Source organism: Chiroxiphia lanceolata, chromosome 15 (genome assembly GCF_009829145.1).
Source record: "Chiroxiphia lanceolata isolate bChiLan1 chromosome 15, bChiLan1.pri, whole genome shotgun sequence".
Classification (NCBI taxonomy): Eukaryota; Metazoa; Chordata; class Aves; order Passeriformes; family Pipridae; genus Chiroxiphia; species Chiroxiphia lanceolata.
This window is the reverse complement of record NC_045651.1, coordinates 12,801,478-12,824,231: the sequence shown is the minus strand read 5'-3', so window position 1 is coordinate 12,824,231 and position 22,754 is coordinate 12,801,478. Positions and strand designations below refer to the sequence as shown.

At 50.6% G+C, this 22,754-nt stretch overlaps 2 protein-coding genes across 8 annotated transcripts; one reads left to right on the top strand and one right to left on the bottom strand.

The window, feature by feature from the left end:
- The first annotated feature begins 261 nt into the window (after nt 1–261).
- On the top strand, nt 262–15,628 carry SAP30L (SAP30 like). 7 transcript variants are annotated; one of them, XR_004359785.1, is made up of 9 exons: nt 262–553; nt 2,303–2,425; nt 4,054–4,152; nt 6,104–6,277; nt 11,803–11,918; nt 13,595–13,685; nt 13,770–13,878; nt 14,865–15,028; nt 15,156–15,628. XR_004359785.1 is itself a non-coding variant. In XM_032703043.1 (4 exons), exons 1-4 carry the CDS (start codon nt 368–370, stop codon nt 6,230–6,232), a joined length of 537 nt encoding a protein of 178 aa, XP_032558934.1. In that variant the 5' UTR covers nt 262–367; the 3' UTR covers nt 6,233–11,661. The 7 variants fall into 7 exon arrangements, 1 of the variants encoding a protein (XP_032558934.1); XR_004359784.1 differs by having other exon boundaries at nt 15,137–15,628; XR_004359782.1 differs by having other exon boundaries at nt 14,865–15,628.
- Nucleotides 15,629–20,624: 4,996 nt separating this feature from the next.
- HAND1 (heart and neural crest derivatives expressed 1) lies at nt 20,625–21,798 on the bottom strand. The gene is made up of 2 exons (XM_032703142.1): nt 21,295–21,798; nt 20,625–20,727 (listed from the first exon to the last, which is right to left on the bottom strand). The coding sequence occupies exons 1-2, from the start codon at nt 21,796–21,798 to the stop codon at nt 20,626–20,628; spliced, it is 606 nt and encodes a 201-aa protein (XP_032559033.1). The 3' UTR covers nt 20,625.
- Nucleotides 21,799–22,754: the final 956 nt, after the last annotated feature.

Here is a 22,754-nt window from a genome sequence, read left to right as displayed (position 1 = left end):
GCTCCTTCGTCCAATGGGCGCGCGGAGCGGCGCGGGGCGCCCCGCCCCTCTGTGCGCCCCGCCCAATAGGATCGGCGCCTGCGAGCCAGGGGGCGGGACTTCCGCGGCCGGGGAGGCGGTTTTGTGTGTGCGGGCGCTGCGCGGTCCCGGCTCCCCGCGGGCGGCGGCGCTTGGGGGGCCCGGCCCGGCCCCGCGGGCAGCGCTGAGCGCCGGCGGCCCAGGGGGGTCCCCTCCCCTGCCGCGGCTGGGGGGCCCCCGCGGGGGCGGCGGGGTCCCCCCGAGGGCGCGGCGGTGACGGCGCGGCTCGTCCCCCCCCTCTCCCCGGTGGTCGGCTCCCCGCGCGGGGTGAGGGGCGGGCAGGTGGGCGATGAATGGGTTCAGCACCGAGGAGGACAGCCGGGATGGGCCGCCCGCCGCCCCCTTTTACGGCCAGAGCTGCTGCCTCATCGACGACGGGGACCGCTGCGTGCGCCCCGCCGGCAACGCGTCCTTCAGCAAGAGGATCCAGAAGAGCATCTCGCAGAAGAAGCTGAAGCTGGACATCGACAAAAGTGTGAGTGAGTGCGGCCTCCCGCCGGGGCCGCCGAGCCCCCCGGAGGGGCGGCCGGGCCGGCCCCAGCCGCCACCGCACTGCGGAGCCTCCGGGGAGCGGCGGATCCGCCCGGCGAGTTGGGCTCCGGCTGCCCGGGGGGGTTCGGTGCTGCCCCTCGGGGAGAGGGGGTGAGCTGCCGGGCTGTGAGCGGCCAACACGGCGCCTCGGCACCGCGTTTTCCCCCTCCAGCGTTCGGGAAAGGGAAGGGAAGGACGTGCCTGGATGCGGAACCGGCTTTTCCCCCGCTGCAGACGCGGCTTTTCCCCGTGGCACGGCGAGTCTCGTGATGCGTGAAACACAAAACACCGTGTTTGGGAGGCGGGCGATGCTGAGCGAGCTGCCCGTGCTCCGGAGGCAGGGACGCTGTTTCCATTGCGGTTTCGGGTTGGAAACGCTGGCGCTTGTCAGGTGAAAACAGCACTCGGTGCTCCAGCGAGGCGTCGCTGACGCTGCTGCTTTAATTGGTAGGAATTGGTGCTGTAGCGAAGCAGGTTAAAAGATGAGCTGGCGGCGAGATGTGATGCCGCCTCAGCAGGGCTTGTTCGCACACCAAACAGCCCAGTTTGGTGCTTAATGACATCGAGTGGCGGCTGTCAGCTCTAGAGAGAAGCGGGTCGTTCGCCCAGCAGAGAAATAGGTAGAGCAGAGCAGCCCGAAGGAATTTCTCAGAAGTGACTCGCTTAACGGAATCCAGCTCTGCGCGCTTTTCTTACCAGATCTTTAAAGATTAAAACCGCTGAAAACAAAGGGGGAAAAAAAAAAAAAAAAGGCTGAAGTTTTGAGTCAGTCTGTTTGGCAGCTTCCCCGGTTGATTGGGTCCCTTCTGAACAGCTGAATCGCATCGTGTCACGGAAAGAGAGTGACTCAATTTGAAACATATTCTTAAAAAATGGAGTATTTCTCCTCGCTGTAGTCCTCAGCAGATTGGCCTAGTGGCATAGTAATTTTTTGCATTTCAGAAATGAGTCTTTGTTGACAGATGTAAGGCTTTAGAAACAAAAAGGGGAGATCAGACTAAAGAACTCAGAACAAAGGGAAAGTGTGAAGCAAGGCTGCATGGAGGGATTTCGAATGTAGGTTGCCTGTGTCATCTGAAGATATTTTAACCTTACAGATACCAGATGATTTTGATCACTTGAAGTCCTTTGTTTTGCTAACTAGTGAGATAATATTTGTTAAAAGGGGTGTTCCTTGGCTGAACAAGCAGTAGGAAAGAGACAGTTCTGCTTTTGGGTTTTTTGTTTTATTTGAGGTAATTAGCCAACTTTTATTTGGTCAAGGTGTTGAAACACTTGCATTAATAACCTTCTGTACTGTTCAAGCCAGAAAATTCACAAGAGTGGAACAGATTAATATTTTTCTTAGTAGTTAGCTGACGGTAAGTCCTGAAGCAAATGCACTTCCTCCAGACAAGGATCTGTTTTTTTCTGACATACGATTGCACCCACAAAAAAGAAATGTATTATCTGCAGAGGTTCAAGTTCAGGTGAAGCTCGAGTCCTTAATTTTCTGCCTTTAGTCTTTGTAATGTAAATTATTTGTAGCTCAAGAGCCTGATATCAGGCCTGTGGTTTAAGATTAGAAATTCCTTAAGGCAGTCAGTCACACCAGTCATGGGGATGGATTCTGATACTGGTGTCTAAATGACTGCTGTTGGATGCTGTTTCACAGAACCTGTTTTGATTGCTCTTTCACCCCTTCTGTTCTTAGGTGAGACATCTGTATATTTGTGATTTTCACAAGAACTTCATTCAAAGTGTGCGAAACAAAAGGAAGAGGAAGACGAGCGATGATGGAGGTGACTCTCCTGAGCATGACACGGATGTTCCAGAGGTTTGTGGGCTGCTTTACCAATTCTGAGCATGCTGAAGTTTCACTTGGATGGTTTCATGTATCGGAAAATATTTACATTTTAAATTGCAACTCCACTGAAGCTGCTGTAGAGTTACTCTCACTTTCCAGGTGGACTCTTTTCTCATGTGCAATGTCCTAATTTTCTTCTTCATTCCTGTATGAGTTCCTTGCCCATGTAAAGTTTTCTATAAAAAGAGGTGTGATAAGGTAACTGTACAGCTTCATGTATGTACAGTTAAAGCTGTATTTGGTCCTAATTCTTTTTTAAAGGTAAAAATAAGTTATTTTTGGTGGTGTCTGAGGCTCCAATATGATTCTTTGTTACTTAGGATGCATCATTCTCCAAATACACTAGAGAATTCAATCGGTCACTGTCTTTGATTGGGTATTTGATATCCAGGGATATTGACCTTCTCCAGACCTTTGTACATATGGGGTTTTTTGGGACTATTTAAAACTACCTCTAAATAGTTTGTAACGCCTTTTTATTTTCAGGAAATAGGCCTGGGGGAGGTTTTCTGTGATACAGAACTCTAGAATAATCCCTTCTCTGTTCCATTGTGTGCTGCATTTGCCTCAGTGATGTTTCGGGTACTGTAGACACCGCAGAAAGTTGCGCAGAGGTGATAATTGGGAGAAGCAGAGCTGTGGCCACGTCAGCAGAGCCCTCTGCTGGAAATGCCAACCCTGTTGGCAAAGAGCCTTTTATTTCGGGGGGGGGAGAGGGAGAAAGCCACCAGGAGTCATTTTGCCAGCAAAGCTGTGCCTTGGTGCAAAGCTGTACGCACACGTTTCCTTTGTGGAGGTGTTGAAAGAGTAGCAAGTTTTTGGTGTGGTGTTTTTTTTAAGGATACCTGACCTTTTGTTATCGCTGTTGATATTTCCGTTCAAGGTTCTCCATCAAAACTTTCCTATTCAGGCTTTACAGTAGTTGCCAGGGTGATTGATGAGGACCCAGCGGGCATCTAAAAATGGTGCTGTAGAGCACAGAGGGTACTTGGTGGCTTAAACCTGAGGGATGCACATCACCCAGCAGAGTTCCAACAGGCAACTCTGCATCATGTCAGTTTTAATGTAATTTTCCTCTTGCTTTTCAGCACAGATTCCTTTTGTCTTTGAAACTTGGCATTTTCCACATGATCTTCATCTTTCTTCCTGTAACCTCCCTACCACCCCCTTTGGTTTTAAACTGTGCACTTCCCATTTAAGTATTTGAATTTCATTTCATCTCTGTGCTCTGTTTTATGTCACAAGCCATTTGTTCAATGCCTGCTAAATTGATATTTCATGTGTGAGCTTTTTAAACCTTGTGGGAACAAAAGGTTCCCCTTTGCTTGGAGGTTGCAGAGGTGTAATTGAGAGCAGAAATTGGCCAGCAATTCTGTTGACAGCATGTGAACCAGAACAAAATTTTCTATTTCCCTGAGGCTATTTTGGTCCTTTAGCATTAACAAATACAAAATATACTGAGGTTTGTCAGTAAAGCAAACCAGTGTGGTTCTGAATGCAGGCAAAGAGCAGTCCTGTTGAGGAAGTAGTTATTTTTAGATAAAATAACTGCTCATAGAAACTAAAGGTAGTGCTCATCCTCTCTGCATCACTTGCAGGTTGACTTGTTCCAGCTCCAAGTGAACACCCTGAGACGTTACAAGAGGCATTATAAGTTGCAGACTAGGCCTGGACTCAACAAGGCTCAGCTTGCAGAAGTAAGTGATGACAGAGGTAGCGTTATCTCTGTTATTAAAAAACTTCTTATCTCCTCTTTTCAAGTGCATGTTTTGTGGACACTCATACCTGTGCGACTCACTGGTATGTACCGAGTGCTCTGCGAAGGGTTTCAGGGGATGATGCCAACAGAAAGCTGCTTTCACCTGGGACAGGCATGGAAGGCATGGAAGCTGGCTCTTGAAAGCATGTTTTAGTAACTTGGCTTGTCTCTGCTTCCTTTCCTGCCTTGTCTATAATCATAATCAGTGACCTTTAGGGAGAAGAAACAGAACCCGTTTTCTGTGACCTGGGTGTGATCTGGAGATGGCTGTTTGACTGAAACTCAGACTTATACACTACTGATCTCCCTAAGTGCCCCTGTTAGTTCTTCTTTCCTCACAGTCACTTGAACTGGTTGGAATTGCTTATTATTAAAGGCAGAATCATTGACCGTGACTTCAGGTTCCTTATTTCCCTCCCTTGTCCTGATTATTCTATATTAAGTCAATAAAAGACTTTTTCCTTAAGGGCCTCTGCTACTGCTTTCTCACCATATGGGTACTTGTACAGAAAGAACTCTCTGTATCTCTGTGTTATTTGGGTAAGTTGTGCTTGGTGTGCATCTGCTCTGCTCTTTCCTGACTTGCTCTGATGACGTGCTGTGAGAAAAGTCTTCTCTAAACTGGAAAAAACTGTAGCAGTTACTGAATGGTAGCGAGGTTGATTTTGTAAGTTGTGGTTTTCACAGCTGTCTGCCTAAAACTGTCCACTTTGCTTTTACTCTTGCTTTAAAGAATAAAAACCAGCAGACCAAAAAAGTCAGCAAGACACTGTCTTTCTCTCTTTCAAAGTCACCTAGGGAGTGAATATACAGAATATAGAGAAATTGTAGTGTAGTGTCTGTAGGGGTAAGTTGAAGAAAGCATGGTGAGGGTATCCCTCATTAGTAGTTCTGATTTGTCATGTTCAACTAAGCAGCTCATAGTCTGTCAGCTGCCTCCTGCCATGAAGAACTACCTGCTTAGGGAATTTACCATGAATGTTCCCAAGAGGAAAGCAAAGATCAACTACTATGCAAGAGGAAAATAAAGGGAGCCTAACTTAAAGTTGTCACACACTTCCCAGATTTCCTGTGGAGTCTGAGCAGCTTTGACCCTACGCTGGATCCTCGTCCAGCTCCCATGTTTGAATCACTGCTGCCTGAGGCTCTTAGACTCCTGCTGCTATCCCACCGTAAGGAAAACTCAGCTTCCATAAATCTTCTTGGAGTGACTTATTGCTCAACCTGCATCAAAATCCAATTCTGGAGCTGTGTTTGGTACCAAAAAACAGCTTCTTCCATGTGAGAAGCAGATTTCATCCGGCTTCAACATATTTTCTACGTTCATTTTCTGAGGAAAAAGCAGCTAATGGTTCAGGGCTTATGACAGTGGCAGAGAGGGGTAGCCCTCACCAAATCCTAACCTTATGAGTGCAAATTCGATGGTATCCCTTTCAGTGAAAACTTAGAGTCCAAAGGAGAGCTCCCTGGATAAGACTTTGCTACATCTGTTTCACATAGCAAAGTGTTGCAGTGTTTCCTGCACTCTCCTTTAAAACACGGAGGTGCAGAGAAAACTTGCTCGCCAAAGAATCTCGGCGTGAACTGTCGCTCAGGAGGAGCTGTGCTGCTTTGGCAGGAGGACATTCTGGCTTCCAAATTCCGCTTTTAGGTTGGCTGCAAATCCTGCTGACACAGCAAGACTATGCTATGTTCGTACACACATTCCAGCTGTAAAGAGAGAGGGAGGTAAATGAGGACTGACAGTTGGAATCGGTGTATGTTTGACTAAAAGTATATTGTGCTCAGTGGCCGTAAAATTGGTTTTGGAAAGTGAAGACAAACCCCATTCTAGTTATTTCTACTGTTTAATTTCAGCATTTCTGTCTCTTTACACGTTGTCCTTCCAGACTGTCAGTCGTCACTTCAGGAATATTCCAGTGAATGAGAAGGAGACACTCGCATATTTCATCTACATGGTGAAGAACAACAAGAGCAGGCTGGACCAGAAATCAGAAGGCAGCAAGCAACTAGATTGAAGGTTAACAAGACTTGGAATAAGAGAGACCTTAAAGGAACATATGGTATTGTGTATTTTAGGTATATAAGAACTGTTAAAGTATATTGTAAATTTTTTTTTTTAAATGCAGTGTCTGGATGACAGAAAAAAATATTGACATTCTTATCAGGAGTATTTGAAAACATGTGTCCAACATGTTTCCGAAGACTTCTTCCCCTCATTTCAAAGTCACATTGGAATAAAGAAATGAGGATAATGGGGAAACCAAGTAAACCTGTAGGACTGTGGAGTTTGTCAACTTGGTGTTTTAAACCATCTCTGGAAATCTGCATCTCAGTGCAATTCAGATCCCAGATGGAATTTTTTTCACTGAATTCAGACTGCATCACAAACCACCATGCAGTTTGTCTTGGTACAGGACTGGAAGAGCAGCAGAGATAAAATTCATTCTTGAGGTGCATGGGTCAGAAGTTTGTCTGAAGCTTGCTCCTCACCTACACATGCTCTGTCTTGCCTTGAGTCAGTGCTTCAAGTCCCAAACTTCTACAAATGCTCCAGCTCACCAGATCTACTCCAGTGAATGCTACTTGACTAGTCTGAAATTGATACGTGTTTTTTACCGTTTTTCCTCCTGACCCCGTCTGACATGGATGCCAACCAACTCTCTGCAATCTCTTTTTCTCATTTCTTTTGTTTAACAGCTCACTAATTAAATTGTCTGTAAGAATTTTAAAACTTCTGCATTTCCTCAGAATGTGGTATTAAGGCAAACACAGCTTATTTGCTGGGTCTGATCATGTTGGTAGAAATGCTCGTTTAATTCACTTATACATATTTCAGTGATGGTAGGTGAAACAATGGCTTGAGACATCAGTCTCTTAATTTCTGTGTCAGATCAGTATCAGTCACAAGTTTTGTGAGTTCTCTGCTGAAGCTGTAGCAGGTGTCACAAAACTGTTGTGTGGATTCAGGGGCTCTGCAGTCTCTGTTTAGTATAAAGCAGAGTTATGGGTGAGGCACCATAACCAGGGCAGTGATCTGACTGGAGCATTTTGTGATGCACTTCATCTGTCTTTGCAACAGGCAAGAAGTATCAAAGCATTTGCCTTTCATGAGCATTTCATGAGAACTGTGTGAGTGAGGGTAGCACCCTGGTGCTTCCTAACTGGGCACTGTAGGAGGAGATCACCCTGAATTTGTTATTTAAAACCAAGGTGTCCTTACAAATAACACAGTGGTTATTTTGGCAAAAGGAGCTTATAAAAGTATTGGTCATGACTGACTGTTCTCCAGTGACCTCAAATTCTCTTCAGGGGACCTCATGATTTAAAGCACCAGTATGTTTCTTTGCTGTCCTAACCAATGTCTCCATTCTGGTACAAGATGCCAAGACTCCACATAGAGAGGATATTCTCAACAAGCCTTAAGCAATGAACTGAGCAGTAGAAAACTTCGGCTAGCATTTTGTAAATGGCAGGTTTTAATATTTCAAAACTGAATGGAGCTTTGTTGAAGAGCTAAACACACAGGTCATGGTCCCAGCTTAGTACTGGATTGTGTTTCATAAGGCATGAAGGGTTCACTTAGTGAAGCTCTTGTTGAAGCTCTCCCAAGGTCTCTTTAAAAATCAAGTCACAACTTAAACAAGTTGTTCACATCATTCTGAATTGTTTGCTAATACTCCAGAAACATGTTCAACAAATTTCAGTGTGTCTGAGTCCTGTGTTGTGTGCAGAAATACTCTGTTATGGTACACGTCCCATTTGTGACGTGTGGGGAGTGTGATTGTTTCAGCATTTCCTTGTTCGATTCAATATGGAACATCAGACAAGAGAGAGGTTCAAGGAATGAGGAGAGAATGTCTTGTGTTGGTATTTCATGAATGTTTAAAAATTTCCTAATTATGATGGTCCTTTCCTTATTGAAAGGGTGGAGTAATTCCCACATCAGTCAACACGATCCGGCTTCTCTCATTCAGGACAGATCACTAAAAGGGTACATTCTCTGACTGCACGTTAGTCTGCAAAGTGCTCATGTCATCAGAGGATATTACCAAGGGAAAATGAGTTTCTGAGCTGAGAGGGTTATGCCTCACAGTGATTCTTCCCCTGTACTTGGCATTGGTGGGGCACCTCGAGTCCTGTGTCCAGTCCTGGACCCCTCAATTCAGGAAGGACATTGAGGTGCTGGAGTGACTCCAGAGAAGGCTGGTGAAGGATCTGGAGCACAAGTCCTGTGAGGAGCAGCTAGGTGAGCTGGTATTGTTTAGCCTGGAGAAGGGAAGGCTCAGGGGTGACCTTATCACTCTCTACAGCTCCCTGACAGGAGGGTGTGGCCAGGTGGGGGTCAGCCTCTTCTCCCAGGCAACCAGCGACAGGACAAGAGGATGTGATCTTAAGCTGCATCAGGGGAAGTTTAGGTTGGACATTGGGAAGAAATTCTTCACAGAAAGGGTGATCAGACATTGGAATGGGCTGCCCAAGGAGGTGGTGCAGTCACCATCCCTGGTGGTGGTTAAGGAAAGACTGGACTTGGCACTTAGTGCCATGTTCCGGTTGACGAGGTGGTGTTCGGTCATAGGTTGGACTCGATGATCTCAGAGGTCTTTTCCAACCTGATTGATTCTGTGATTCTAGACCAAAACTGTAAAAATGTAGTTTGTTTGGGATTTACTTTTTTTGTCGTTGTATTCTATTTTGTTTTATTTCTAAGAGTAAATAAATCTGTTGGGGTGCTTTAGTAGCCATCAGCAAAATGATTCTTTTCAAGGAAATATGGTGGCAGGTTCCATCTGTTCAGGTGTATTCACTGGAATGCTTTTGTGCAGAGGTGGTATCCAGGAAACTTTTTATTTCTTTTTTTTTTCCTGAAAATAGTCAATTGATGTGAAATGTGATCCTTGTTGGTTTCACTTCTAAAGCAATTATACTTTTTTGAAAAATATTCTTGGCGAAGTGTGATGATGAAGAGATGTTTACCAGCCATTAGCAGTTGTTTATAAGGTGGAAAGCTTGGAGGCAAGACACCAAAGAAACAGAAGAATCTTTGGCTGTCGGACCCCACGGCCTTATAAACCCCTTGCAAATGCCTTATTACCTTGTTCTCAACTTAGCTAGAGCAAAACGCCTTGAGCAACAGAAAGCCGATGTCTCGTTGGAAGGGTCAGCCGCTTGATGGCTCCCGTGCTATGAACTAAAACCACACGTCAATTCAGTAGCAATATCCATGTTCAGGGTGCCTGTGATTCTTGAAAAGCATTTAGTGTCTAATAACCAGAAAACGCAACAATGCAATTGTCGTTGTGTACAAAACCGTGCTGTGTGTTCGATTCCTTATGCTGCATGCCAATTGAGAAAAAAAAAGACTTTCCAACTTTTTTTATTTGAAACTTCGAAGTAAATGTGTTTGAACCTCACACTTGTGAAGCCATGAGGTGGGACATTTTCTCAGCACTTTTAGATGGGACTTGTTGGAAAGGTGTAAGACCCAAATCGCTTTGGCTGGTATGATAAGATTATTTTTTTTCCTTTTGCATTTTGCTTTTCACAGATGGGCCTTAAATTCTGTCTAGCTTTGAACCATGGAGCACAAGCCTTGGGGGCATGGAGGATGACCAGATGTCATCTTCTATTTATAATAGTGGAAGCTTATTTCTTACAAGCCTGCATAGGTGACATTCACCCTGGGGCAGAGGAATCATCTCTGAAGGTCTCCAGCCGTTATACAGCCTAATGCCATTCCATAGCCTAGCTCAATTCTCATTGAAGAGCTGCATTAACCTAATTAGAGTTCTGACTAGATCCGAAACCATTAGTATGCAATCCAAATAATGCAGAAACATCTCTTCTGGGGTTAATTTCATCCTGTATGCTGACCCTCTGCTCACTTCAAGGGAAGAAGAAGAAATCATTGCTGGTAGTTACGGGCTTGAGCTCAGCTCAAGGGAGTTGGAAGCATGCAAAGACTCAAGTTGTTGGCAACTTGATGGCTGAAAAGTGCAAATATATCCAAGGAGGCTGTGTTAGAATGCAGTTTTCAAAATTTCTGAATCTCAAAGGTTATTGTCTATCAACCTGAAGTACACAATTGCATTAAAAGGTAATGTTTCTTTTACCAGGCACTTTAGATGCTCAGCCTGAAAAGAGCAGAGCGGGCAGGTTTGTACCACTTGTCCCCAGCATTTTGGGTCCCAGTTTTTCCTAGAAATGTGGTTGTAAATCACTAGATACCCCGGTGTGCAAGACTTGACCAAAACACATCAAGTCTGGCATTTCAAGTGAGTCTAAAGTGCAGGCTGGGTTCAGAGAGGCTTTGAATACAAGAGCTGAAATAATCCACAGTTAATGGGAGTTTGCATGTGGGTCATGGTGGCACAGAGAGCATGAAACAGGGCATGGCCCACAGAGACTGAACAAAACACACGTCCACAGGCAGCAGCATGGAGGACGATTTGTTCTGCATCAGCTCTTGTGATGGATGTTTTATGAGAGGGGGAGGAGGGGGAGCTGTGCACTTTACATCTTTTGGTTGAGCCAAATGTAAATACCAATGGGAGATCTTCAGCAGTAACTGCAGTAGGAGGGGAGGGTCTGCTGAGGGACTGTTTATTTAAATTGGCAGATGGTGGTACTTCCCTAGAGCACTAGAGTCACTTTGCCTCTACAGTTTAGAAGAACGGGTAGTACAAGGTGGCCTCCCGTCCAGAAGGAGTCCCTGTACTGCCCAGATTATTGACTGAAGAGTCCCAAAGGTGAAGGAATGTTATTGATGCCTCACTCCTCGTGTCACTGATATTCTTTAGCCATCTGTAGCTTATCAAGTTAGGGAGTTTTCATTTCCCACTTTAGAAGTGCAAATGAATTGTTACAATGTAAGATATTCCTTGCACTTTTCACAGCTATCCCTTGACTTGCCTGTGAACACATCTGATTGGGATGAATTAAATGCTTGAAGAAAGTATGGGGAGAGGGGGAGGCTCCTGCCTTAAGCCTGAACTTCCCTTGCAAGCAGCTCTGCAGGCCATCCTGTACATCAGCAGGCTCCAGGAGCCTCTGAGCCCTAACAGGGCTGGGTTTACTCCTGTCCTACCCACAGCTCTGCTCCTCAGCTGGTTGGTGCAGGGGAGATGGGTAGCAGGTAACTTGCAGAATGGTTTGGAGTCTTTTGGCAGGCTTACTGGGAGAGAAAAACTGTGTTCCCTCTTCTGTTTCTGGCCTCCATGTGTTGTGCTGATCTTATGCCAAATGTTTTGGACACCTTGTATTTTTAACTGTGTAATATAGCTGTGTATTGTTAAAGCAACTTAGTAACTTATAGCAAAAGCTGTAGAACTCATTTCTCTGAGGTGTAGGAAATGTCCTGCTTCCACTGTGTATGAGACTTTAACTCTGTACTGTCTGACAAAGATAAGATGCTGAATTTCACTTTAATAAATGATCTATCTAGCAACAAGGCCTACATTCCCTTCTGTTTGCCTTTCTGCCCTTGGCACTGATGACTCCAGAGCCAGTGGAGTTCTGCTTTGTATGGATGTTTGTTTTTTTTGTCAGACTTCTGAGATTCACCGTCTCTTCCCACCCGCCTCCCCAGGGCTGAAAACTGCCAACAAAGAGCAGAGAATGGCACTGCTGACTGGGAATGCCAAGCCTGGAGCAGAAAACTCAGCTGATGAAATATTTTGTGACAAACCCACGTGGGTTGTACAGGTGCAATTCTTTTGAATGCAACAAAAACACAACTCGCAAGAAGGATGGAGGTTGTTGAAGAACCACGTGACCTTGCATTTTGGAGTGTTGGGCTTTTCTACGATGGGGATCCTCCCCTCCAGTGTCATGTCCAGTCAAACAAATGCGGCTTCTCTTTTGATTCATGTTTCCTAATGAATCTTCTTTATGTCTAGTTCAGTCCTGTGCTTCTGCTTGCTTCTCAAGCACAGCCTTGGCTTCGTTTTACACATGACTTATGGCCCATGTTGTCCAGAGTCAAAGCTGCGTGTCCAGCTGACAAGGTGGGTGCTGCACCAGAGCAATACTGACATGTAGCATCCTAGTGCTTAAGATCCTTTCCCATTAAGTGCTTTGTTTCATTTCTTTCTCCCATATTGTGGTTCCTCCTGATCATCAGCCTTACAGATAAAGGTGCCTCACTTTTTTGCTGCAGTGAAGAAGTGAGTGATGCCAGAAACTTGAGTACTCATTCTCCTGAACCCTGTCATGGTGTTTCCAAAAACTGTGCTGGCACTGGCTTGAGTCATGCTTTACCCATGATTTTTAGCCAGGAAAGAAGTAGTATGCTTGGGCCCAAGTAGACACTTGGGCTCTCACAGAGGAGGATGATTGAATGTTGAAAACTTTATACCTAAAATACAAGGCCAGAATTTATCACTGTCAAATTAAATTGGACTCAGTGATCCTTGTGGATCCCTTCCAACTCCGCATATTCTGTGATTCTGTGAAATTGCACTGTTGATGTGCAGTAGAGATTTGCACAGATAATTCTCCCTGAAACAGTCCCACAACATCTCCTGTATCCTTCCTTATTCCTTGGTGCTGTCCTACAATCAAAAGACCTGTCTCCTTATTGTTGTTAAATGGGAATATGCCTATTTATACTGCTGTGGCCCTTGTAGGGGACACTTGCCCCCCTCACCCCATCCTGCATCCCAGGGTAACTTGTGATAGAAACAAATGCTGCCAGTTAATCTGTTTTTTGCATAGACTAACGAATAATGCAACTTAATCTCATGTTTGCTCCCTGCCAAGAGACCCACAGAAGAAACTCAAAACCGGGGCAGAATCTGCTCAGTCTTTTCCACACTGAGAAACTGAGGAACCAGCAGATTGATCTGATGAGCTGAAAACTGCACATCCCTCTCTACACTGCCGGCTGCCGTGTGAGGGCAGTGTTAGCTTAGGAACACGGGAGGTGGGTGCTCGGCAGCTGCACCTCCGAGCCCGGGGCAGCTGCCGGGGGCACCAGGGCCGTGTCCCCATCCCAAAAATGCCTCCTCGGCAGGAGCTGGCTGTGCTTGTCAGAGACCGGAAGCGGGATTATGCTGTGCTGGGATGTGGAGATCATAAAAATGGTTTGTTTGGGTTTGGTTGGTTTTTTTTTTTTCCCCTGGTTGGACGTTGAAATTGAACACGTCCGATCCTCTGCGTGAGCCGCCCTGCGGCCTCCTCGCAGCCTTGATGGAAACCAGGCATCACTTGTGCTCTCCCCAGCAGAGAGGGCAGCACAGAGGACTGGGGGAAAATCTGAATGTGGATTTAATGGTTTTGTGTCTTAGAGATGTGGTTGAGCAGGAGTGTGTGAGGGACAGCCTCAGGGTGCCTTTTTTTTTTTTTTTTGTAATTTATTTATTTCCCCTCTATCCAATAAGAGATAACTGCACAGTTCCATGAGCACTCAGTCTCTGCCAGGAGCTGGAGTCAATTTCCCACCTCTTACCCTTGCAAGCAGAGTTTTCTTCTGTAAGTACTTCAACCCCCCCAGCGTGCTTTTACTTAATTTTTTGGGGAACATTCTGCACGATCTGTTGCCTTTATGTATTGCAGGAAGCACTACATGATCACCACAGCACCCTTAGCAGGGAACACTATGGTGCTGTGGGGAAGAGGGAAGTGTCAGGCAGCTGAGATGGCTCTGCTGCTTTTCCTACCACAGGTATGGACTGCCAGGGACCAGAGAGCACGGTGATGGGCATCCCATTAGCATCCCACTGGTCCAAAATGGGACTGTTGAGCTCTTCCTTGTCCAGTCCACCTTTCCAACAGAACCGGGTTGTTTAATTTTTTCCTGCAATTTCCACTTTACTGGCCATAAACCCTGCCTCCCTTGTAAATGCAGAGCCCTTGGTTCACTACTGCTGGCCTTGACTCACCTCAGCCCTCTCTGGCTCCCTTTTCCCGGGGGTGAAAAGCAGGTTGAAGGCCTTCACTGGCACAGTGATAGCACTGGGTACTGACAAACTACAGTGCCAGGGAGATGCTGTCCCTCTCCAGGCTAATCCTTGTCTTCTTCCCTTCTCTCCTTTTCCTGATCCTATTTTCCCCACTCCTCTCAGCTGCTCATCTCTCCAAGTCCTTCATCACTCCCCAAGGCAACAAAGGTATCTCCACAAGGGCCTTTCCACCTTTTTATACCACATTCTGAGAAATCTAAAAGATCCTTAAGGGCATTGGGTATGGAATTGTGTGGGTTCAGCTCTAAGCAGCTGCCTTGGTTCCTGGGCATTTTGTCAGGTGAGTTGTTGAACACAGCAGCCCAGGCTCAAGTTGGAGCCAAGCTGATAAGTCCCAGTGCGCAGCCTGCCCTCCTCCTCTCCATCAGCCAGCAGACCAAAGCAGCAGAAGCCAGTGGAGGTGAGCAGAGGAGGGAATTTCAGAGTTGACACAAGCTCTGTGCACTAACTCAGACTCGTAACTCCTTCCCACATCTCAGCTTGGGAAGGAGCTCCTGGCCAAGGCAATTAAACCAGCCTGCTCTGGTCCCTGCTTCCCCCTCAGCTGCTCCTGCGGGTCAGTCACAGGCCATGAGAATTTTGTCAAGGTATCTCCAGTCTAAGGAAAAAAAAAAACCTTTTCCTCTCAATCCCTCAGCTTTCAACCACGGGTGACGCCATAAATTCCCCTACTCTGGTTACTGTAAAGTCTTTCAGGGTGGTCAGGACCTGAATTCCTCACACAAAAGAAGAAGCAGGGGAAGAGGAAACTGCAAGCAAGGACCTTCCCCACCTCAGGGATCTGTCACAAGGACTCAGCAAGGCTCCAAGGGTGGTTTCTTGCTCTGCAGTCTCTCAGCTCAAGCCTCCTGGGTAACTGTCCCTCACTCTCTCTCACCAGTGAACACCCTCCTCCCAACCTGTGCTTCCCACTCATGCTCCAGCAGCTCCATCTGGCGCCTTGGCCCCTCTGATCTGCAGATTTGTTATTGCACTTCAGCTTTGGAGTAACTAGGAGAGGCAGAGCTCGTCCAGCATCACAGAGCTGTGGGAACGGCACCGAGTCCTGCCCTGAGCTGTATGGCACTGGTGCTCCACCAGCTCCCAGCCAGCTTCCATCCTGGATCTCAAATCCAGCTGCTGTGTGAGACACAAGTGGGCTTCTGTGCCACCCCACACCGCCCAGCTTCACCTGAGGGCCGTGCTGAGATGTCATGAGAGAAGATTAGTGAAAAATCAGCAGCCAAGTGCCAGCACTGCCAGAGAAGGTCCTCGCTAAGGCAATTGTCCACAGAGCAGGATGAGGACAGGTCATTCTGCAGAAAACCATGGTGACCATGGCTAACCCCACCCCAAGCATGTGACTCTTGTGAAAGGAGTAAATACACACTTCTCACAACCCTCTGCACTGGGGGAAGGGCCTTCTTGGAATAAAGGAGCGATGCAGGTTGGCTTTGGAGGGGTAGGGACGTGGGATGGATGATTAGTTTGTCCATTGTTTGAGGAATGGGGAAATTGTCCCAAGGTGCAGGGTTCTTGGTCTTCTCCCAGCACAGGCAGCTGCATGGAAAAATATACCCTGGGCAGAGCTCAGTGCTCAGTCCCAAGCAGGTACTGCCATAGGGGTGAAAACCCAATGAGTTTGGATTTGGTTTAGAAAATAAAACAAAAGCAAGAAAGTAAAGAAGTTACAGTCTTCATCTACCTTGTGGCTCCAGAGTCTTCCCATGCTTGGATATAATTTCTACAGCTATGGATTAGAAATGCATCTTCTCTTCAGACAAGTCTCAGAATCATGTGACTCCAGGAGCACAGAGATTTGAGGAAGAGCTGTTGTATGTCATGAACTTCGCATCTGGGGGGGGCCTCAGCTGGATAGAAAATCTTCCCACCTGAGCAGTGCTCCCAGGAGACAGTCTGACTTGGGAGCCGGCAACTGGGCTAAGAGGCTCCGAGTGTTGGGAGAGGATCAAAAAGCTCCCCTGGCAGTAAATCTTTCACCTGCCATGTGACTCACTGGGGTTTGTGGCCATTCCTCCGAGGTCGGCCCCGGGTCAGGATTTCTCCTGTCTCTTTAGCCCCCAAACCTGGAGATTTTTGTCTTATCTTTGACGCCATCTTGACACCGAAAACAAATTATGGCCCAATTCCCCTTACTGAGAGGGGCTGGGGGTACCTTAAGTGGCCTGAACTCGCAGGCGCTTCCTTAAGAGCGGTAATTAGTGGGGTGTGGGAGGGGGAGAGGGCAAGGACTGGGGGTACCCCTGACATGGGGCTGCCCTTGTTCCCCTGCTTGGCATGGCAAGAGAGCACATCCCACCCAGCCCCATGCTATCTTATCCCATCTCATCCTACTCACTCTGGCTGAGCCCTGCTGCATGCCTGGGCTCCAGAGAGGCCAAGCAGAGGTGGGGCTCTCTGCTGCTCCCTGCCAGGGTGGTGTCCGAAGGGAGCTGCCCCTGTCCCACACCTCCCCCAGCCCTGTGTCACCGGCTGGGGCCAGCCCAGAGGGGCCCCCTGACGGGAGGCAGCAGTGCTGGCCCTGGCCGTGACCTTCGGGATGACCTCGAGTGAGTCCCTGCCAGGCTGGGGCCGGCTGTGCCTCTGAGCCCGAGCTGGGACACTTCTGTGCTCACCCCAAGGAAACAGTGAAGACCAGCATCACAACAGAACGGCTGTAACGACCGACCTGAAACTTTTTTAATTAGTTTTTCTTCCCATCTTTCAGGGTCATTACACCACGCTCTCCTCTGCTCTGTGCCAGGGTTGTGCTGTCTGCCCGAACCCAGCAGCTGTTTTGGGGCTGGCAAATCCAGCTGGCAGCCTGGACCATGCTCCTGGGTGAGTGGGTGGCTGGGGCTGGGTGTTTCTTCCCCCCCTCTTTTTTTTTCTTTTTCTTTTTTTTTTTTTTTTGTCAGATTGGTATTTTATTTGGCTCCATCCTGTCTACCGAGCTGTCCAGTGTAACCCTTCCCTTGCTGCTTCTGAGATAAGAATAGGCTCCCCCGAGATCAGATAAACAGGCCCATAAATACCTACAACAACAAGAAGCAGGGTCTGGGCTTGGCAGAAAGGGAGGGGGAAAACAACAACAAAAAAACCACACCAAACCCTAGGGGTGCAGAGTGAGAGGTAGGAAGTGCCCGACAACCCCTCTCCCCCCAGCCCTTGCCCCTTGGCCAGGGCAGGCAGCAGAATCCCCTCCACCGTCCCTCGTGGCTGGATTCCAGCGGCAGGGAGCGTGGCACGTATGATGCTGCCCCGGGCCAAGCGATCCCGGCGTGCGTGTGCTTCCGTCCAGGCAACTGCCGACTCCAGCCGGCGTGCCCGGAGCGAGCTGCTTCCCAACGGCATCAAGTTCACGGCAGGGTCGCGCTGTAGGTGTGTGCAGGGCCACCTCCCCTGACCGATGAGCTAGGCCCCTAAATAGCCAAAAATTCCAAGCTGGTGGCCAAACCGTTCTTCTTCCAGCCAGTTCTGGTGCAGGGAGCACCGGGAGCTCTGCCAGAGGCTGCCGAGACTCCGTTCCCAGCCGCTCAGGTTCGCTGCCGGAGGAAGGGAAGCTGCTCCTGTGCAGGGCTCCCACTCCCCTGCAGCTCCTCTCCCTTTGGGGGTGAAGGAGTGACCCCATCCTAGGCTGGAACCGGCTCTGAGCTCAGCCTGGACTCCCCTTCCCGGCCCCGGCGCGGCAGAACCGCGTGCCCGGTGTCGAGGTGGGATGGAACTCGCTCCCGTGAAATACAGCCCTTCCGAAGCGTTCTGGGGAGCAGGGAAGTCCCTGCCTACAGGAAATATTTAGTGCCTTGTTTGGGGGTTGTTTTTTTTACCCACTCTCCCCCAAAACACGGAGCCAATATCTCACGCGGAAACCCCCTTGCTGGGCAGGGAAATCCTCTGCAGCCGTGGAAACGGAGAGCGTTTTCACTTGCAAAATCCCGAAGGAGCAGGGGAGGCTGGCACGGGGGACACCTTCCTCAGAAGTTTGCAGCCAACAGATACCACCAGCAGAAACCCGTGGTAAGAAAAGCAAAATTCCTGCGGATGCATGCAGGACATCGTCCCGGCGGGGCAGGGTGCCCCTTCCCAGAAGCAAAGCTGGAAAGCCGTAAAATAAAAAAACAGTGGAATTTTTTGGTGGAGTAAAAGGTCCGTAGGCGATGGCCGATGTTCCAGATGGAACCTGGTGTGCGGGGACCGAGGACACGATTCCTGTGCAGAGTCACCCCTGCCTCACGAAGCAAAGCAAGTCCCAGGTCCCCATTTAACCCTTTCCCTCATTCATTGCGGAGAGGCAGCCCCGACTGGTGCCGTATGGATACAGGGACACCGGCTGGCACACGTAAACAGGTCTGGGGCTCCATACATTTGTGAGGCGCTGGATTACAGTGTTAGCGATGCCTTAGGAGCTTTCCCGTAAAAACCCGGCACTTTAAGGGACTGTGAAACTTAGCCATAAAATAAGATAGTTGGGGCTGATTTTCTGTACATTTTCTTTTTTTTTTTCTTTTTCCTTTTTTTTTTCCCCCCCGAATGAGTTTGGTTTTACGAATGCCCTACTCTCTAACTTTACTCTTGGAATTGGTACCATGTTAAACTTTTTATAACTCTAACAAAAAAAAAAAAACCAACTACGGGCATTGCTTCTCTCAGGCAGTCAATTTTTATCTCAGCCTCACTCAAAGAGATCGGAGAATAGATGAGGGGCTGGGAAGGCAGCCTTGCAGCGGCTCTGGAGCGAGGGAAGACTGATTCATGCAGCCAGATCCTTCATCAAGATTTAATTACGCTGGCCAGACCCCCAAAAGTTTGTGTGTCTGTCCGTCTGTATTTGTACACACGCACAAAACTGCCGTAAAACCCGAGCTGCTTCCCCACGGATGAGCTGGGGTATTTTCGGTGTGTGCGGCTGCACAAGCAGATTGACCGACATGTCAGCGTTTTACAGATGCTGCATCATTATTTCTACACCTTTGGTCGCAATCAAAAGCTTGGTTTCAAATAGCAAATGTAGAGCTCCCTGCTGAGCTCTCAGATTACCCCTACAATAATGTACAAGTTTTCCCTGTGTTGGTTTTCTTTGCCCTGAGCAGCAGACGACAGTAAGGATTTATCCTGGCGTCTCTGGGAACAACGGCGTGGGAAGTCAGGATCAGGCCCTGAGCCTGTGCACACACGTCTTGGTAGTCTCTGGTAGGAGAAACGTGTGTGCACAGAATAAAGGAATGAGGATTTGGCTTTAATTACTAAGGATTATTAAGGATTTATGCCTGAGAGGTGGCAGAGATGACTTTAGGCTGTGTGAGCGTTCGTATGTCTGAGCCTCGTGATATCCATCGCATTTGGATGGCGAAGAGGGGATGTTGTACCTTCAAAATGTGGCCAAGGCAGCGCCTAAGAGGGGATCCCTGGGAGAAAGTGCTCCTGGTGCCAGAGCCGGGCGAGCTGCCTGGGCAGGGAAGGGCAGCCGAGTCCTGCTTCTCTGCGTGGCAGCAAGAAAAGTGGCACTCCACAGCTCACCGGTGCTCGTGCCATACAGACGCTGTAGAGGCTTGATCCTGCCATCCTTCCCCAGGCCAAATATGAGTTCAGTTCCTCTAGCAGGTCTCCTGAGTCGGGGGGGAAGGGGTTGTAGGGCAGGGGCAAAGTTCGTGGCCTGGGCCAGACTGCGGGTACATGTTTGTAGAACCCTGCCAGCTCCTGGGGTGAGCAAGCACGGCACAAACGAGTCCCAAAGGATCCCACGGAGCTGCCCAAGGCACCCGGGGAGGAATTCCCTCGTATGGATCGACTCCACAGCAGGGTATTGACTTCAGAGGGGTCCTTAATCCCGTAGACGGCGCAGGGGGCCCGGCTGCAGTTGCACAATTGCCGGAGCAGGGGAAGGCAGAGGGCTCGGACCCGAGACTGTTTGCATAAAGTTTAAATTTTATTTTATTTAATTTTTTTTTTTTTTTTTAGGTATTCAGTTTTAAATACGTGGTGTGGCGCGCCCGGTCCCTCGGGAAGTGGTCATGCAGATCTGAGGTAGAAAACCCGGCACAGGAGTGTTCCCAAATGCACCTCTAGGTAGTTTCACCGCACCCACACGTTAGTCAGGCAGCGGACAGGGTCGGGAAGGGGTCGGGGACTCGTATTTACAACAGCAAACGAATCGAACCGTTTTAGCCCGACCCAGGAGGGCAGGAGCCGCCGATCGCTGCTGGCAGCGGGAAGGAGCAACGACTACTGCAAACGGGGGAAGGGGCGGCGGGGGAAAGGGCCCCGCCGGTCCCCGCTACCGGCGGGGCGAGCAGGACCCGGCCCCGCGAAGCGCTCTCGCCTCTCTCCCGCGGAGCATCCGTCCGGGAGGGGGGCGGCCAGGCCAGGTCCCCGCATCCTGCGCCTGGATGGACTCCGGGGCCAGGCCAGGATCTCCGACATTGCACATGGAGGGGCGAGCGGGGAGCGCCGTCGGGGCGCCGGGACAGCCCTCAGGGGTTCAGTTCCAGAGCCCAGACCTGCTGGGGCCAACCCGTTCGGCCCTTCAGCTTCTTCTCGCCGTGACCCAGAGGCTGCGAGTAGACCTCGGGTTGCTGCGGGAGAGGAGATGGGGAGAGGGGGGAGAAAGGAGCGGTCAGGAACGGAGCGGGGTCCCGGGCCGCCCGCCCGACCCTTGCGCCCTCCGCAGAGCTGCAGCCGGGCCCCTCGGCTCCGAGCGGCTCTACCAACCCGTGGATAAAAAGGGGTTTTGGGGGGCCCCGCTCCCCCACCCACCCGCTGCAACAGGGGGAGAAGCGGCTGCCTTTGCTCCGAAACACTCCCGCGCCTGCTCCTCCCTGGAGAGCTCCCGGGAGAGGTGAAGGACAGACCAGAGGAGGCTCCGCCGCGGCCAGCCCCCGTCCCGGGGGCTGATCCCTCGGGGAAAGCGCCCAGGAGCCTCTCTGGCCCGTCGGGAACCCTCCGGGCGAGTTGGGCGGGCTATTTTCCTCCGAGTTTCCCTCTACGGATTTTTTAAAAAATTTATTTATTTTTACGCTGGAAAAAAAGGCTCCAGCGGGGCTGGGAGAGTTTGGAGGTTTTTTCACCCCCAGCCACGGGGCTTTCCCCTCCCGATCCCGGCCAGCGGAGAGCGGGGACGCAGGTCCCGGTCGGCCTCTTACCGTCTCCCTTTTCCTCTTGTTCTCCCTGCTGTCGGCCTTCTTGAGCTCGGCTTTGAAGCCCTCGGTGTCCCCGGGCTGGCTGTCCTTGGCCAGCACCTCCATCAGGTAGGCGATGTAGCTGGTGGCCAGGCGCAGGGTCTTGATCTTGGAGAGCTTGGTGTCGGCGGGCACGTTGGGGATGCACTCACGGAGCTCTGCGAAGGCGCTGTTGATGCTCTCCGTCCTCCGCCGCTCCTTCTTGGGTCCCCCGACTCCTTTTCGCCGTCCCAGGCGGCCGCTGAGAGCCTCCAGCCGCCCCGGGCCGGCCGGGCCGTACTCGGCGGGGCCGTAGCTCGGGCTCTGCCCGGCGAGCTCGGGGGTCCCCTCGGCCGGGTTGAGCACCCAGCCGGGGAAGTAGGTGCGCTCCTGGTGACACCGCGCCGCCGGCCCGAAAAGGAAAGGGTCGTGCAGCATGTGGTGGTGATGGTGGTGGTGGTGGTGCTGGTAGCCCCCCACCAGGTTCATGGTCCGCCCCGCTGGCCCCAGGGGCCGCTCAGCAGCGCTCCATGGCCGGGCGGGCGGCGCTCCCCGCCGGGCGGGCGCGGTGGGCAGCGGGGAGCGCGGCTCCGGCGCGGGGCTGCGGTGGCGGAGGCGGCTGTGAGGTTTGGGGTGGGGCGGTCGGGGTTTGGGGTTTTGGGTTTGTTGTTTGGTTTGGTTTTGATTTTTTTTTAACCCCTTCTGGAACCTCCAGACCCTGCCTTTATATAGGGCCGCGGCCCCCCCGCCGCGGAGCCAGTGGGCAGGGGAGGATGCTCGGGGGCCCCGGGGGGAGCGGGGCGGCGGAGGGGGCGTGCGCCGCGCTACGGGCTCGGGGGTTTGGGCTCACACCTCCACCGCTTGCCTTCGCCCCCCGCCTGCTCCTTGCTTGCAGGGAGAAGGGGATGAGAAGGACCTGAGGGGGACCCCTGCCCCTGCCCCGGCTCGCTTACATCCCCGCTCCGGGGCGGGGGTGTCCGAGCCCCCCGAAAGCCGCCGCGCTCCGGCGGCGGACGAGAGGCGGCAGCGGGGCGGGGGAGCCGCGGGTGTCCGGACCCACGACGGCCGGACCGGGCTGTGTGCGCGCTCCGGGGCCGCAGTGACCCGGGGGCTTTCTGCTTCGCAGGAGCCGAGTCCCCACTCCCCACGCGGGGCAGGCTCGTCCCCGTGGGAGTGGAGCGCGGGGAGGCAGCGGGGCCGGCTGGGCAGTGCGGGGAGCTCGGGGTTGCACCCGGAGAGCCGGGGGAGCCGGGGAGAGGAGGGGGCGAAGGCACCAAAGGGAAAACGGGCTGGGCACCTCCAAGGTTTGGGATGGCAGGGATGGGGTGTGGGCTCCCTCCCCGTACATGGGGCTCATGGCCCACGGCTGCTCCATGCGTTGCACAGCTGCACACAGATGTGCACTGCACGCGTGTACAGCACACCCACGCTCCCTGCACATGTGT

Bases quoted from the DNA above. Each gene is read 5' to 3' on its own strand.
- SAP30L (XM_032703043.1), top strand. From the start codon at position 368: ATGAATGGGTTCAGCACCGAGGAGGACAGCCGGGATGGGCCGCCCGCC. The intron at 554-2,302 runs GTGAGTGAGTGC...TTCTGTTCTTAG, and splicing joins AGCTGGACATCGACAAAAGT to GTGAGACATCTGTATATTTG. The intron at 4,153-6,103 runs GTAAGTGATGAC...TTGTCCTTCCAG, and splicing joins ACAAGGCTCAGCTTGCAGAA to ACTGTCAGTCGTCACTTCAG.
- HAND1 (XM_032703142.1), bottom strand. From the start codon at position 21,798: ATGAACCTGGTGGGGGGCTACCAGCACCACCACCACCACCATCACCAC. The intron at 20,728-21,294 runs GTAAGAGGCCGA...CCTCTCCCGCAG, and splicing joins ACAAGAGGAAAAGGGAGACG to CAACCCGAGGTCTACTCGCA.